General features: G+C 38.8%; 3 protein-coding genes across 8 annotated transcripts in view; 2 read left to right on the top strand and 1 right to left on the bottom strand.

The window, feature by feature from the left end:
- Positions 1 to 1,543, bottom strand: part of setdb2 (SET domain bifurcated histone lysine methyltransferase 2) — a 7,893-nt gene extending 6,350 nt beyond the window's left edge. The window contains exons 1-3 of one of the 4 annotated variants that reach the window (XM_024289092.2): positions 1,505 to 1,543; positions 741 to 811; positions 524 to 637 (exon numbers count right to left, since the gene is read on the bottom strand). In XM_024289092.2, the coding sequence (XP_024144860.1) occupies positions 524 to 637; positions 741 to 798 (172 nt within the window). In that variant the 5' untranslated portion in view covers positions 799 to 811; positions 1,505 to 1,543. Of the gene's footprint in view, positions 1 to 523; positions 638 to 740; positions 1,142 to 1,504 lie in introns of those variants that run through there. The other 3 variants (XM_024289093.2, XM_024289095.2, XM_024289091.2) reach the window with 3 other exon arrangements.
- Positions 1,544 to 4,771: 3,228 nt separating this feature from the next.
- LOC112156798 lies at positions 4,772 to 9,776 on the top strand. 2 transcript variants are annotated; one of them, XM_024289166.2, is made up of 9 exons: positions 4,772 to 5,029; positions 5,219 to 5,431; positions 5,505 to 5,627; positions 7,481 to 7,710; positions 7,785 to 7,922; positions 8,085 to 8,272; positions 8,676 to 8,755; positions 8,834 to 8,917; positions 9,554 to 9,776. In XM_024289166.2, exons 1-9 carry the CDS (start codon positions 4,939 to 4,941, stop codon positions 9,694 to 9,696), a joined length of 1,290 nt encoding a protein of 429 aa, XP_024144934.1. In that variant the 5' UTR covers positions 4,772 to 4,938; the 3' UTR covers positions 9,697 to 9,776. The 2 variants fall into 2 exon arrangements, with proteins under 2 accessions (XP_024144934.1, XP_024144935.1); XM_024289167.2 differs by having other exon boundaries at positions 4,782 to 4,875.
- Positions 9,777 to 10,226: 450 nt separating this feature from the next.
- f7l (coagulation factor VII, like) overlaps positions 10,227 to 14,267 on the top strand; it is a 6,177-nt gene continuing 2,136 nt past the window's right edge. The window contains exons 1-6 of one of the 2 annotated variants that reach the window (XM_024289163.2): positions 10,227 to 10,382; positions 11,760 to 11,926; positions 11,998 to 12,022; positions 12,100 to 12,213; positions 12,299 to 12,439; positions 12,749 to 12,837. In XM_024289163.2, coding sequence (XP_024144931.1) covers positions 10,295 to 10,382; positions 11,760 to 11,926; positions 11,998 to 12,022; positions 12,100 to 12,213; positions 12,299 to 12,439; positions 12,749 to 12,837 — 624 coding nt within the window. In that variant the 5' untranslated portion in view covers positions 10,227 to 10,294. The remainder of the gene's footprint in view (positions 10,383 to 11,759; positions 11,927 to 11,997; positions 12,023 to 12,099; positions 12,214 to 12,298; positions 12,440 to 12,748; positions 12,838 to 14,267) is intronic. The other variant, XM_024289165.2, reaches the window with a different exon arrangement.

The raw sequence follows: 14,267 nt of genomic DNA, 5'->3' as shown, positions 1-14,267 counted from the left end.
ATTTTTATGAATCCAATAAAAAGAAAATGTGTGTTTTATGTGCTCTTTTTGGTGCCATTTTGTGTTTTTAGTGTTTATATTGCTTTTTGTATTCACTTAAAACGTGTTTTTCATACAATTGCTTTTTCTGATATTTTTCTGTAGTCAATTAAAAAAAATGTTTTTCATTCTAATTTTTCATGTTTTGTAAAAAATACAAAAATATGAATGAAAAACTTAAGATTTTTTTTATAGAACACAGAATTATCACAGACAGACACAAATCTAAACTGAAAAAACGCATACCTTCAATTCAATACAGAAAATAAATTAGCACAAAAACACATACAAATTTGAATGAAAACGTGTTTTTTTTTTTACTGATTATAGAAAAAAATAAAAAAGCACAATAGACACAAAATATTTAAAAAATGGGGGGAAAGGAAAAAAACATATTTTTTTTTTTTGTCTTCATATTGAACACAACAGACTTCCATAGATTTCCCTCGTGTTGTGTTTCTGTCCCGGGTCACAGAGGTCGTACCTTTGTCTGTGGCGGTGCTGCTCCTTAAAACCGACTTCAGGTGCTCCAGGTATCCGAACACATCGATGAAGCGTTGATCCACATCCTCCTTGGCCCAGAAGATTTTGGCCCGGTCTGCACAACAGTTCAACAGAACTCTACAGACCACATCTAAATATTCTCTAATACCTATATAAAAACAGATGGGGGACCAGAGAAAGTCAGTTCAGTTTCGTACCCAGTTCTTGAGGATCCAGCAGATTGTCCTCCATCTCCACACAGCAGGAAGTTAGCATGCGGCTAGCTCTCCTAGCAAACAAAAACACTCGGTTAAACTCCTCCGGCTGCTGGCCGCATACAACTACCGGCTAACAAAGCGGTCGTTCAACAGAGGAACCATCTGCGCTACGGTTCGAACCAACCGGGTTTTAGCGCTCCTTTACTGAGTGTTGCAACACAAACAAAACAAAATAATAAGAAAGTATTTAGTTACAATGTGGATGTAAAAGTAAAGACTTGAATCGAACAGTTAACACGCACAAACTATCGGCGATAACTCAAAATATTTACGTTACCCTGAACTGATTTACGCTTTTTGGCAATTTTGTCCCACAGTAGCCACCGTAGAAGATTAGTACTTTTGACCCTGAGCGTTGTCTGAAAGGTGCGTAAGCTAACATTTGCAGCGCACTAAACGTAAATATTCAGTGTAAATGCCGAATACTTAAAGTAATTTGTGTTACATGTGCTTAAATAAAATACAATATTTACTGAAATATATTATTTCTTAGCAAAGTTTGTGCCTTAAATGCAGTGGCGGGCCGTGCATTTCACACCTAGGCCTTCAGTAGTGCTCCATCCAAATCAACCCAACCCTCATTAACTATTTTATGGCAATAAAACTTCTACTGCAGGTACAACTGCCACACACACACCAAAAGCATAAAAAATAACCTGATAAAATTTCAATATTATGTAGGGAGATAGCAAAATTTTACTCACCAAAAATCCAGATTATTTAAACACAAAATCCATCCTTTCTATCCTCAAGAAGATTTCAATCACTCTGTCGTGCAGAATCCGTGCGTTTCGCAGATGGAAAGTGTTCCGTGGCTGTGATAAGCTGGAAAAAGCTGCATGCGGGAAATGTTCTGGTATTCCTGAAGCCTCTCGTGGTCCAGGAGGGAGACAAACATCAGTTTTTGTGATCGTGCAAGGTCTGTGTCTGGAAAATAATATTTGCGCGAGGATTTTGCGCTGCACGCGCCCGCGGTGCGTTCAGGAGCCTCGTAGATTTCAGCTTCACTCCCGCTCAATGGAGTCACGGAACTCCTTTACCCGTGCCAGACAAAACTGTGCCACAACTTTACCCAGACATTCATTTTCCACCAAAAATCAGACGATGAGACGCTTTCCACTGGCAACATCTTCAAACCTGACACGCCGCTCCTCGGCACCTGTGTCCGTCAGCAGAACCAGAGCGAGCTGCGAGCTGTCCAATCAAAGCTCGTGAAAATCCTGACGTTTCCGTGGGCCTTCTAGCTGGCCTAGCACGTGGTCTCCTCCAGATCTGATTGGTTGAAGCAACAGTTTGGTCGACAATTATTGTATGCTACAGGGCCCGCAGAACTGATTGTGAAGGCCTCCGGGCAGATTTCTTTGACCCTAGCAACAAATAGTGCTGCAATGTGATTGGTTAATGCTTAAATAGGAAAATGCACGTCTGGAAGCAGCGCAGCCAGGGAGACAGCAATGAAAGGACGAAGACAGAGCATTTGGAATTATAGAATACGTATTCACGGAAATAAATAATAATTAATATCAGTCTGTGATTCAAATATTTTTAGGCCAGCAGAGAAGGCCTTGCAGGCCCTGACGGCCCGCCACTGCTTAAATGTCAAACTCAGGAAATGTTTTGACTCGATTCAGGTTATACTACATGTTATGGTTGCGATCGAATTCCTTCATTACTTAGTGCACCAAATGTTCAATATTTAACATTTTGTGGCAACAGAAAAATTAATAACGGAAAGATGTTTCAAGAAATATTTTATCCGCATATATATATATATATAATATATATAAGATTTGAACTATTTTGATGACATACATGGAAAAAACTGCATTTTATCTCATTTTATAAAACCTGCCGTCTCACTCATGTTGCAGGGCAAAAATAACTGGACAAACCTTGAGCATTTATAGTAAATTTTGTTTTTTAAGACAGATTTTTCTGTTTTTAATTAAAAAAATGTTTTCCATTCTAATTTATCTTGTTTTGTGCTATTATGTTTTTTATAGATTCAATTTTAAAAAGTGTGTTTTCGCTCTATTTTTTATCCTTTTTGGTGCTATTTTTGTGTTTATATTGCTTTCGGTGTTCAATAAAAAGTATTTTAAACTTTATTGTTTTTGTGCTATTTTTTCTGTTTTTCTGTATTCTAATTTGTCACATTTTGTAAAATAAAAAAATGAACGGAAAAACTACAGTTTTTTTAATTGAATACAATAAAAAAAACAATCAAACTACATTCTTAGCTGCAGTTTTCAAAACCCTGAGCACATTCAATATAAGTCTTATTTAATTTACGAATTTTCGGCCACAAATTTTTACTGAATGCACACAACTTAGAGTTTGCCCTCTCAAATTATTTTTCTTTTTTACAAAATTTAATGTTGTGTACTAAAAATGTCTGTTTCCCCCAATAGATTAGTTATTTGTAACAACATGCTAATTTGTTTGCACAAAATACTATTTGTATGCACAAACAGCTAGTCAGTATAGAAAATATGCTCATTTGTATGCAAAAAACTGTCAATTTATGCAAATAAAACAGCAAATTTGTGTAGACAAAATGCAAATGTATTCAAAAAAATTAGAATTTGTTCATACAAGATGTTTATTTGCACCATGTGGCAATGCGTACACACTCCATGTGCGCACAAAATGTGAATGTGTATGCATAATGTTCTAATTTGAGTCCACAAATTACTAATTTATCTGCACAAAATTCTAAATTGTGTCCATAATATACTCCTTTTGCTGCACAAAATGCCAATTTTTGCCAACAAACTGCTAATGTTTATCCACAAAGGACTACTTTGAGTGTGTAAAGTGCTAACTAGTATGCGCAAAATGCTCATTTGTGTCCAAATAATTCAATTGTGAATTCACAAAAAGCTTATTTTGTCCATAAATGAGTACCTTTTTACAAGAGGCTCATTTGTTTCAGCACAATTCACATTTATGCAAATAAAAAGCTATTTTCTGAACTATTTATTCATTGTTTAGTCTGTGATATACTTTCCACACAGTAAATACCAAACAAAAATGACCAGAGACGATTTAGGTGGTAGTTTTCAGATATTCAGATATTTGCTCAAAAATGTTTGTGGTTGTTGTTTCTCCTCTTGTCCAGTAGGAGGCGGTGTTGCAGCAGCAAGGATCAATGTGTTTGTAGCGTAAAGAGAAGACTGGAAGTGTAAAGATCCAGTCAGAAGTCAGAGTGGAGTGATGGAGAGACGACAGTGTGATAAAAGACTGGGTCTGGATGAGTATCTCAGGCTGTGCTGCAGCGTCTACTCTCAGGCGCCATCCCGCTATTGAGCGGCACGCGGGCTTTGACCTGCTCCGTTTCCGGCCTGGGTCGGTTCACCCCTCCTTAGACGACCTGGTCGCCCCGGGCTCCCCCAGGGAGACCATATCGATGCCGACCTGAGCGCGGACCCCCGATCAGCATAGTTCACTGCAGCTCAGAGCTCCGGAGCTCCACCCATCCTCCAGCCTCAGCCTCCAGGACGCTTGGATTACAGGCGCGCGCCACCACACCCGGCGGGAAGCACGCGCTCTAACCAGCTCCTTGACTTTGACCACCATGCTGCTGTCACACAAGAGCAATTCACAACGCAAAGACTGATTTCTGTTGGATATTTTTTTTAAAGAAAACCCAAATCTTTAATTTAAAAAAAAGAAATTAGTTCACATGAAATTATATTTATTATCTTAAAGGTTTAAAAATATATTTTGAATATACATTTACAATATATTAAAAAAAAATATGAGTATGTATAAAAAACATTTTTTTGCTATTATAAAAACATATTTTAAACAGTCATACTTTATTCACAAAACACATTTCTTGTAAATATAGCATAAAGTGACAAAATTAAAATATTTTTGTCTAATTATTCTATGTTAAATAACACGTTATCAAACCAGTGATGTAAAAGAATTTCGCCTTTGCTTTCTGAAGTTTGTACTTACGCGGCTTCCGTAGAGTTACAAAACATAAACGAAGCAGGAGGTCGCTGTTACTCTTATAGTGACTGTTTTATGACTTTTAATGCTTACTGTGGAGTAAAAACGACCAAAGGTGACGTGAATTGAGATTCTTAGCGACGTTTTACCGCTTTTATGAAGTTAGCCTCCGGTGCTAATGCTAGCACTTCCTACTCTGTTTCGTAACAATGTGTCAATAAAGTTATGCAAGTTAAGATGTGGCAGCAGAACGAGCGGCGAGCCGTCAGGTAAGACCTGAGCTGAGACGTTCCGGGGGTTTAGGCTGGTTCTGATTCGGTTCTAGTTGTTTTATATTAGTTAGTAGAAACTTTTCCTCTTTTATAATACATTTGTTTATGTGTTTATTATTTAAAGCATCATTTGTTAATAGCTTTACACAAAGTGTTCGAGGACTACCTCTTCTTGTCCACCCTCAGGTCACGTGTCAAAGGTGAAGGCTGACATGTCGGTGGTCCGGCAGGCTGTGTGTGAGGCTTTTTGGGCCATGTGTGCCGCAGACTCCATGTCCATGCCGGTCCACTGGTACTACAACATCCAGGACATCAGGAGAGACTTCGGGGGCTGGATCTCCGCGTTCAGTTCGCCCCCAGACAAACACCCCTCCAGCATCCTGTCCCTGTCCAACACAGGTGAGGTAAGTCACGTGACCCACTCTCACCTGACAGGGTCTGATGGGTCTGTCTGTCTGCTGTGATGTTGCAGCGGGCAGCGGCCGCAGCGCCTCCTCTTCCAGCAAGAAGCGGGTCGACGTGGTCGGGAATGTGATTCTACACGATAAGCTGGACCTGTGGAAGGCCGGCACCGGTTCGGTCCACTATCACCAAGGTACGGGGGGGATTTCTGACCTACAGCTTCAATTTGAAGCATTTATTGCATATTGTGCACCCTGAAGTCTTATTTCATTATTTCTACGGTAGCTCAGAAGGGTCAATCACATCAGCAAATCACTTAACTCAAAAACACACTAAAGATCACAACAAAAATTTAAAAAAGCAAAAAATATTGAAAACAAATAAACATTTCGTTTAAAAAATAAAAACACACAGAAAAATTAATAAAAATGAAAGCAAAATAAAATCAAAACAAGGTTTGTTTGTGGTTTCAATTTTTTTTGTTTTATTTCTGAAAATTACTTTTGCTTTACAAAATATACATTTTTTATTTTCACAGAAATCCGAATAGGTAGGTACTATAGGATCTCTCTGATTGGATGATGATGTTTATTCATCATTTCAAACGAAAAAAGTGAAACTTTGAATCAATTAACAAAAATTCAGTAGTTTGTTACAATTAAAGATGTTAATTTTTATCAAATAAACATTTTGAGTAGAGCAAAAGTTTAGTGAATGTTTCACTTTTTAGTATAGATTTGATTTCCAGCATTGATTGTACACAACACAGCAAAATCACACATATAATCAAAGTTATTATAGAAATAATGGTGTGCATTAATAAAAAGAACATTACAAAAATAAAGAAAACGGCATAAATATGAGAAGAAAATAGATGCTTGTCATAATCATAAATAGACAAGTTATGAAAACAATTCACACTTATGTCACATTAGATTCAAATATATTGATTGGTGCTGTTAAGCAATTAATTTTTGTGCGATTAATTAATCGTGACTTGTAATTAATTAATCGATTTTAATTGTGAGAACCAAATAATTGCGTGAAAAGCCAAATTTTTAGGTATTTATTTAAATTTGTGACATTGTGGGAAAGTAAGACATTAAAATAAAACTAAAAAGGTGATTCATTATGATTTTTTTTATTATAAAAGACGTTCAACCTTTATTTTGACACCACTGAGGTTTTTTTAAACTTGAACAATTAAAAAAAAAGGTCCCGAGTTCTCCATTTTATCACATTAAAAAGAGTAGGAAGACTTTTCTGAGAAAAAAAAAAATCCCTAACGAAAATGGTGATATAACTTTTAAGTTTATCACAACAGCAAAACAGTAGAATGTATTTAAATATATTTAACATGAAGGAATTCTGGATATGCTCCATACTAATCATTAAACTTTTATATTTATATGTCTGGCGGGAAAAGCGTGGGACCCTGTATGTGTAAGTGTATTACACCAGGGGGCGCTGTTTTACAATTTGTTGAATTTTGACACAAAAAAGACCAAAATGCAAAAGATTTTCAGCTACTTTAACATAAATTTGAACCAAACAATGAATTGAAATGTCTTTTTTTTAATAATTATTTTAAAAATGCATGGTCATAAAGTATTTTTATGTAAAATAAACCCATGATAGTTTAAACAGTTTTTGTTTGTATTTTACACATTTTTTAAATTTAATTTCTCGTATTGAATTATGAATAACAAAACTAATCTAATTGGAAATTGAATTGACAATCAAGAATTGTATAGTACTTTGAATTATGGGTAAAAAAAAAAAATCATCCGATCAACAATGTCCCATATTACCTCCATTTTGCAGTTTCTTACTGTGTTTTATTTTGTAACATTTTGATTTTTGGAATTTAATTTTCTTTTTCGAAAACAAATCCTTTTTTTTCTTGTCATATTTTCTAAAAAATGTCTAAAATGTTCTAATCTTTTTTAGTATTTTTGTTTTTTTAAATACATAGTTATTTGTTAGTGTAACTGGCACTTCAGGGCCACCGTACATTTGTGTTCACTCTTCCGTGTGTCTCTGCAGGTCTTCACGCTGGCGAGAACACACTCAACATGCTCTGCGCCCTCCGAGCTGCTCGCACGCTCGCCTCCGGAGGCTTCGCCGCCTCCCTGCCCGACGCCCGCGGCGCCGTCCTCTCAGATTACGTGCAGTTCCTGACCACGCCCGGCTCCCACGCCGACACGTACGCCGAGTCCTTCCACCGCTCGTTCTTCGCAGACTGGCAGGACACCAGGCCCACCTCCCCCGATGAGGTAAGGCGAGGTTGTTCTTCGCCCGGCGTTCTTGAACGCCGCCCATCGGTGATGATCCGCTTTGTGCCTCGCAGATCCTAAAGTTTGCAGAGAAGCGCTCCGCCCTCAAGCTGAGCTCGCCGTTCCCAGACAGCCAACTGAACGCCATCGGCTGCCTTCCCATGATTATCCCCTTCGTCCTGCTGTCGGCCTCAGCCAATGAGGAGCAAGCTGTGAGTGCCATTCTTAAAATAAAACAAAAATATTTAAATAAATAAAAAATCTGCAAATGGAATTACTATTTAAAAACACTAAGACATGTTTTCTTAAAGCTAAGTTTTGAATTACAAAACTTTATTTATAAGAAGATTTTTCTTGCCCTCCTCCACCTGCAGGTGTCAGCAGCTGTGGAGTTCGTGAAGCTCACCCACCCGCACCCCAAAGTGCCCGAGTACGTGTCCATCTACAGCCGGGCCCTGCACGCCGTGCTGGGCGGAGCCAGCGTCCGCCAGCAGGCCGAGCACGCCCTCAGGAAGCTGGACGCCTGGGATGCCTGCCAGAGCTACAGTCAGAAAGCGGCCAGGTTTGTCTGCAGGGAGGACTTCACAATAAAAGCTCAAGTTCTTTATAGAATTTTATAGGAAACATATTAACGATATTAAGTTTAAAACTGCATTCCTGATTATTTCTTTTTCAAATTGTTGTGAATCAGATGAAAAAATTTGAATTTCAAAAATTCAGTTTGAAATAGTTTGTATTTGTGACATAGAAAATACAGTGGGCGGGGCTAAAGATCCTTGCTAATGCGTTCACTTCTATGCAGTTTGTTCTTTTTATTCTCTGTTTTGTGTATTTTATTTCTATCAGAGTGGGACTTCTGTGTTTTTATGGATCTTTGACAGCATTTTTCTCAACGATATCTGACATTAAAACAAACGTAACCATGGCAACGCATCAATAAAACCTGTTTGTCTCCATTGGTTCAGGTTTCCGGCTTCTTCTGCGGACCGACTGAAGGTCCACCAGAGCGCCGTGAGCTACCTGGGTCTGGCCTGCTACAACGACGGTGCGAGCTCCGGACAGAGCGCGATTCTTTGCGTTTAAGGAGATTCTTGGTTCTGACTTGAGTCTGGTGTGCTTGCAGGAGCGCTTTCCAGCATGTTCTACCTGGCTTACGAGTTTCACGACGACCCCAAAGAAGGGATCCTGGCGAACACCAACTGCGGAGGTCAGATACCGAAAGGTTTTAGTATCAGAAACACCAAAATATAAAAGCTACGCAAAAAGTTCTGACAGTCTGAAATACAAATAAAAACACACAGTTGTGGGGTTAAAATCTAATGTTGATGCCAATTCACGTCTACCGCCTCTGCTTGTCCAAAAGTGTGTCCATACATCTGCTGCTCCCGCCCCCTTGTGGGAGGAGCCACTGACAAAAGATGTTGGGCTACATCATAAAAGACACAGATGATGTCGAGAGATCAGAGTTATTAATTTATTTTAAAGACATGTAATCACATGTCCATGTCTGGGTTCATGAGATCATTCAGAGATTCCACTGTGTGTGAATGATGGCGCTTTCAGCGGTACTTCTGTCTCTCTACGACGACTTGGTGTCCTGCATTAGTCCGAGGAGAGAAAAATAAATCAAATTAGAAAATGCGAGGACGTTCTATGATTGTCTTAATGCAAATAAAGAAAAATATCCTGAAGTCTATGTTAGGTTTAGACTCCACCCACAGGAAATCGTGCTCGGCGCTTTAGCTAACAGTTGAGAAATGTGATTGTTGAATAAACATTAAGCAGCGAGTGCTAAAGCCGCTAGTGTTGCCGTCCTAATCGTGTCTGTTGGTGCCACCTCCAGGTGAAAACTGCAACCGTGGGGCTGCCCTGGGGGCCCTGCTGGGAGCCGGCGCCGCCTACAGTGGGCGGGGCATCCCGCAGGAATGGAAGGACGACTTGAAAGACGGACAAGAGTTCATTCCTGAGATTCTCAAGAAGCTTTAGTCAGAGCAACAGCACCTCCTAAAGGAGACAAAGAGAACTGCAGGCACTAATAAAAGTCACTGCTGCTTCCAGGTTTCATATTTATTTATGACTGATTCTACTTCATAAATATTCTTCTTTTTTTATTTTTATTTTTTTTAGCATGATCTATATATTTTTACCATCACATTAAGTTATTAATCTCTTTTTCTGTAACATTTTGCTGCTTAAAGTTGTATTTAAAAATGAACAAATAAAGGTGACACATATATAAAAACATATTTTATTGGTCATATTTCACATTATCTATATATAAATTATAATATATTATTTATGTATTGGGATAAGAGAAGCAGCTATAAATCCCCAAGTTTTTTTTTTTCTATGTTTGTTTTTTTGTTGCATTAGGCAACATCTTTTATTTCGTTTAAGCTACTCAAACAGAAACTTAAATTGTGTGTTGGATTATTATCTTTCTTTCACACGATTTAACTGAAAAGATAGGAAAAAACTCAAAGGTGTTGAATTTTGGGTCACTGCTATGTTTTTCTTTTTCTTTTTTGGGGGGTTGGGGAGAGTGTTTGTTTCACTCCTGACCTTTGATCGGTCCAGAACAAACATGGCGTTCATCCGCAGAGAAAAGATGCATCTCTTCGTCTTACTACTCACCGTAGCTTCATTCCCAGCATGCATTGGGACTCTGGAAGGTCTGTTTCTGTTTCTTTAAGTTTTTATCAAGATGATGGTGGTAGACATAAGAAATGAGAGCTCTTAGGTGAAACGAAACTTACAGAATTTCTAGTGGAAATGCTTCTGTCAGTGAAGTGTATATGAAACAGTCTGACATGTTTGTGTTGATGCTAATTTATTTAGAAAAATGCTAACAGAACAAAGATTTTACATGTTGAAAAATGAAAAGTAAAATCAGGGAGGAATGTCAAATTTAATTTTGACATTCCTAATTTTAAAGAAATGATGGCAAAACTGAATTATTTTTGCTTTTACCTTTAGCTTTTACATTACCACCATAAAAAAACTGACAGAAAATAATTTTTTCATGGAATTAAGAGTATTTTTTATGAAATCCACAAAAAATATTTTGTTATATCAATTTATTAATATAAGATATTGATAGTATCAACTATAATAGGAAAATTAATAGGAAAAAAACAACTTTTTTTACCCTCTGTATCAAATTAGATCCACATATGTTCAACATGTACTATAAAGAATTAATTATCAGTATGTTTTGCATCTTTCAATACAGCTAATAATGAATATTAATAGGTGAGTAATTCTCTTTACATAAAGTTTTGTAAAGTAGCAAAACTTTTACCGCCAAAAGTGTTCTTGAGATTTCATGGGGGCAGCCATTTTGAAATGTCTGAGAAAAGTCCTTCTAGTGCCTCTAGTGGACTGATAATGAACTACAGGAAATATATGGAAAGTTTGCATACAATAATGAGATAGGGGTCTCAGAAAATGTTTTTTTTTTTTTTTAATATGAAATGAATTGTTATAAAGGGTTAATATAAAAACGTAAAAAGCATAGTTGGTCTATTTGAGCATGTGGTGCTTTAAGTAAAAAATATAGGCGGACTCCCACCAGGCTCAGAGACCAGCGTTCAAACAACCCCTTTCAATGAAACGTTTATGTTTCATTACGTTTCAAGCTTCAATGTTCAAAACATTTGCGTTCACACAAGTCGTTAAGTTTGTTAAGCAATGATATTGACCTTGCATCAAAAGTTAAAGCAGTTTAACTGCTTTCGGAACCCCAAACACGGAATTACCAACCGTTTAAAAACTGATTGTGGAGGAGAACTTAATTGCGGTTTGAGCCCGACTAGAATTATATGACACCAAGTTGTTCATGTATCTGAATAGAGCGGTCAAAGATTTGCATCGCTTCGATATTTTGTCCCAAACCTCTTCCAAATAGCTACAAAGCTCACATGCCTGGTGTGTATGTAAAAGATTACAACAACGATATGAAGAATCCTACTTTAAGGTTAAGAACAAAACTCTCGTCATTTCCTTTCTGTCCTGAACGAGTCATTTCTGAACTGCTTGTTACCATGTAGAAGGGGTGTTCGTGGACAAACCTGAAGCAAGCGTTTTCCTGCATCGGAGCCGTCGGGCTAACTTGTGGCTGGAGGAGCTGAGGCAAGGGAACATCGAGCGAGAATGTTACGAGGAGAAGTGCTCCTACGAGGAGGCGAAGGAAATCTTCGCCCTGCCGCAGCAGCTGGTAAGGAGGCGTCCGGCCTGACCGTCCTGGTGTTCTTGCACTTTGCTCAACTCTGTTCCCTCCACTTACAGGAGACGTTCTGGAGGATTTACACAGGTACAAAGGTTTGAACAGGCTGTGAGAGTAACACGAAGTAAGTCTACTGCAGGAATGAGTGGTCCTCTTGCTTTCAGCTGTAGACCACTGCTTGTCCTCGCCCTGTAAGAACGGGGCGACCTGTACTCGCCACTTCGACAACTACATCTGTAAATGTGCACCGGGCTTCCATGGAACCAACTGTGAGAAAGGTAGAAACCACGATGCGATATCCACTACGGCTGTCTATTTTTGTTAGTTGTTGCTTCAAGAACTGTCGGGCATTTGTCTTTGCAGCACGCCTGACCTCACACGGCTGTCGCTACAAAAATGGAGGCTGCGAACACTTCTGCACGGAGCTCTCAGACCGCTCTCCCTCCTGTTCCTGTGCTCCGGGTTATGGTCTGGATCAGGACAACAGCACCTGCTTTCCCAAAGGTCTGAGCCTCTTTACAATGCTCAACTTTGACCAACTTTGTATCTAAAATATGTTTAGTTATACTTTAAATATAGTTATATTTGCTGGACCATGTCCAGATGTGTGCTCCACCTTTGACCAATACCTGGGATAGGCTACAGCAACCCCAAAAGGGATTTCCTGGATTTAGAGAATTGGGATGCCTTAATAGATGCATTTATATAATGTACAATGGATGCCGCCAATGATTGAAGAAAAGTCAAATTAGATCTGATCCATGGTTAAAAAAACACTAACTGCTGCTGTTTTCTGCTAAACATTTGGTTTAGAGGCTGTTGTCTGCGGGAGAACTCTGATTCACTTTGCTCCACGGGTGGTCAACGGGGAGATCTGCCCAAAAGGGCATTGTCCGTGGCAGGTATGTCTTCCACACTCGTCTAATAGAGAAAAATAGATCCTGAAATAATGTTTATACTTTATACAGGAATTTGGTCCAAATCCCTTTGAATTTAGACTGAACATGAAGGGATTTTCTGTATCCTACCTCAGTGGTCCCCAACCACCGGGCCGCGGACCGGTACCGGGCCGCAGACCCATTGCCACCGGGCCGCGGAAGAATTTAGGGACTTTTTTTTTTTTGAGTCAGAAATCTTTTATTTTGAAAATCAACCGGATTCTCTCGATTATACTGAGCGCTTAAAGCAGTCCAGCGGCGTGTCACACGAGAAAAGCTGCATGTGGAACCTTTCTCCGCGAATGGCTGGGAATAGGGCACGCGCGTAAGTGCAGCTTCGGCGCCGGAACTTTCTGCCAGACCTGCTGTTCAGCCTGCGCGCGAGGCTGCAGCGTTCTCTCCTTCTTAGAACGAGCGTAGCTAAATCGGTGGATAGTTTACATGCGAGCACATCTACTTATATTTGATTTATTCTACATCTCCTGTAATTTTCATGAGAAAAAACAATTAGCAGATACTGTTTTTTAATTCGCAAGCCTCCGTGTCGAAGAATTGAATGCTGGAACGGGAGGTCACGTGACCGAATCTAGCAAGCTGATTGGCTGCAAGCAATGTGTACAGGTATACAGGAGCAGAATTCTGTATGATTATTTGACAATATTGACATTAATATGGATTTAATACCAAATGTGACTTAATTCTTGTAGTTCACTTGATTAGCTTTCCAACGATACCCTAATTTTGTGGATTGGACAAATAATGAGAAAGTTATGACAATTTAAAGACTCTAATCCTTGTTTCTGTTCACATAAATATCACTGTTTTGCTGTTTATCCAGGAATAAAATGATACCCTACTTTTGATCACTTAACGTGCCATAACTTTCTTATTCTTTGAGCTATCTTAATGATCTTTATACCGTTGGAATGGTCTCTTTCAGCCCTTTCCAGTGATATAAATATCAGAGCAATCAACCTAATTTGAAAATTTTTGTCACATACCTAGGCCAGCAACAGAAGAACAGACAGAAAACAGGTGATTCCCACACACATACCTGTTTGCATAGATATCTGACTTTCCCGAACAAATCTAATCTTTAGAACGGTCATAGAAATGCTCAAACATGCTCGTCCATTCAGATACACATTTCAGAGTGCGCAGAGGGCGGTTCGGGGATGAGGATTTTTTTTGGTTCGGGAATGAGGAGAAAAGGAGGCAGTCACACGGCTCACGCAACTAAGCACGTGCAGGGGGAGGAATTAAATATTTTTTAGTTAAAATGTTTCACTTGAAGCTTTTGCTTTTGTGACATGACACAAAATTGAGAGCCGTTATGTGTTTTATCAATCCTCCATTATGCACAGACGTCAGATGACTGACGAGATCATTATTAC

This window comes from Oryzias melastigma, linkage group LG2 (genome assembly GCF_002922805.2).
Source record: "Oryzias melastigma strain HK-1 linkage group LG2, ASM292280v2, whole genome shotgun sequence".
Classification (NCBI taxonomy): Eukaryota; Metazoa; Chordata; class Actinopteri; order Beloniformes; family Adrianichthyidae; genus Oryzias; species Oryzias melastigma.
This window is presented reverse-complemented; position numbering and strand designations above follow the sequence as displayed.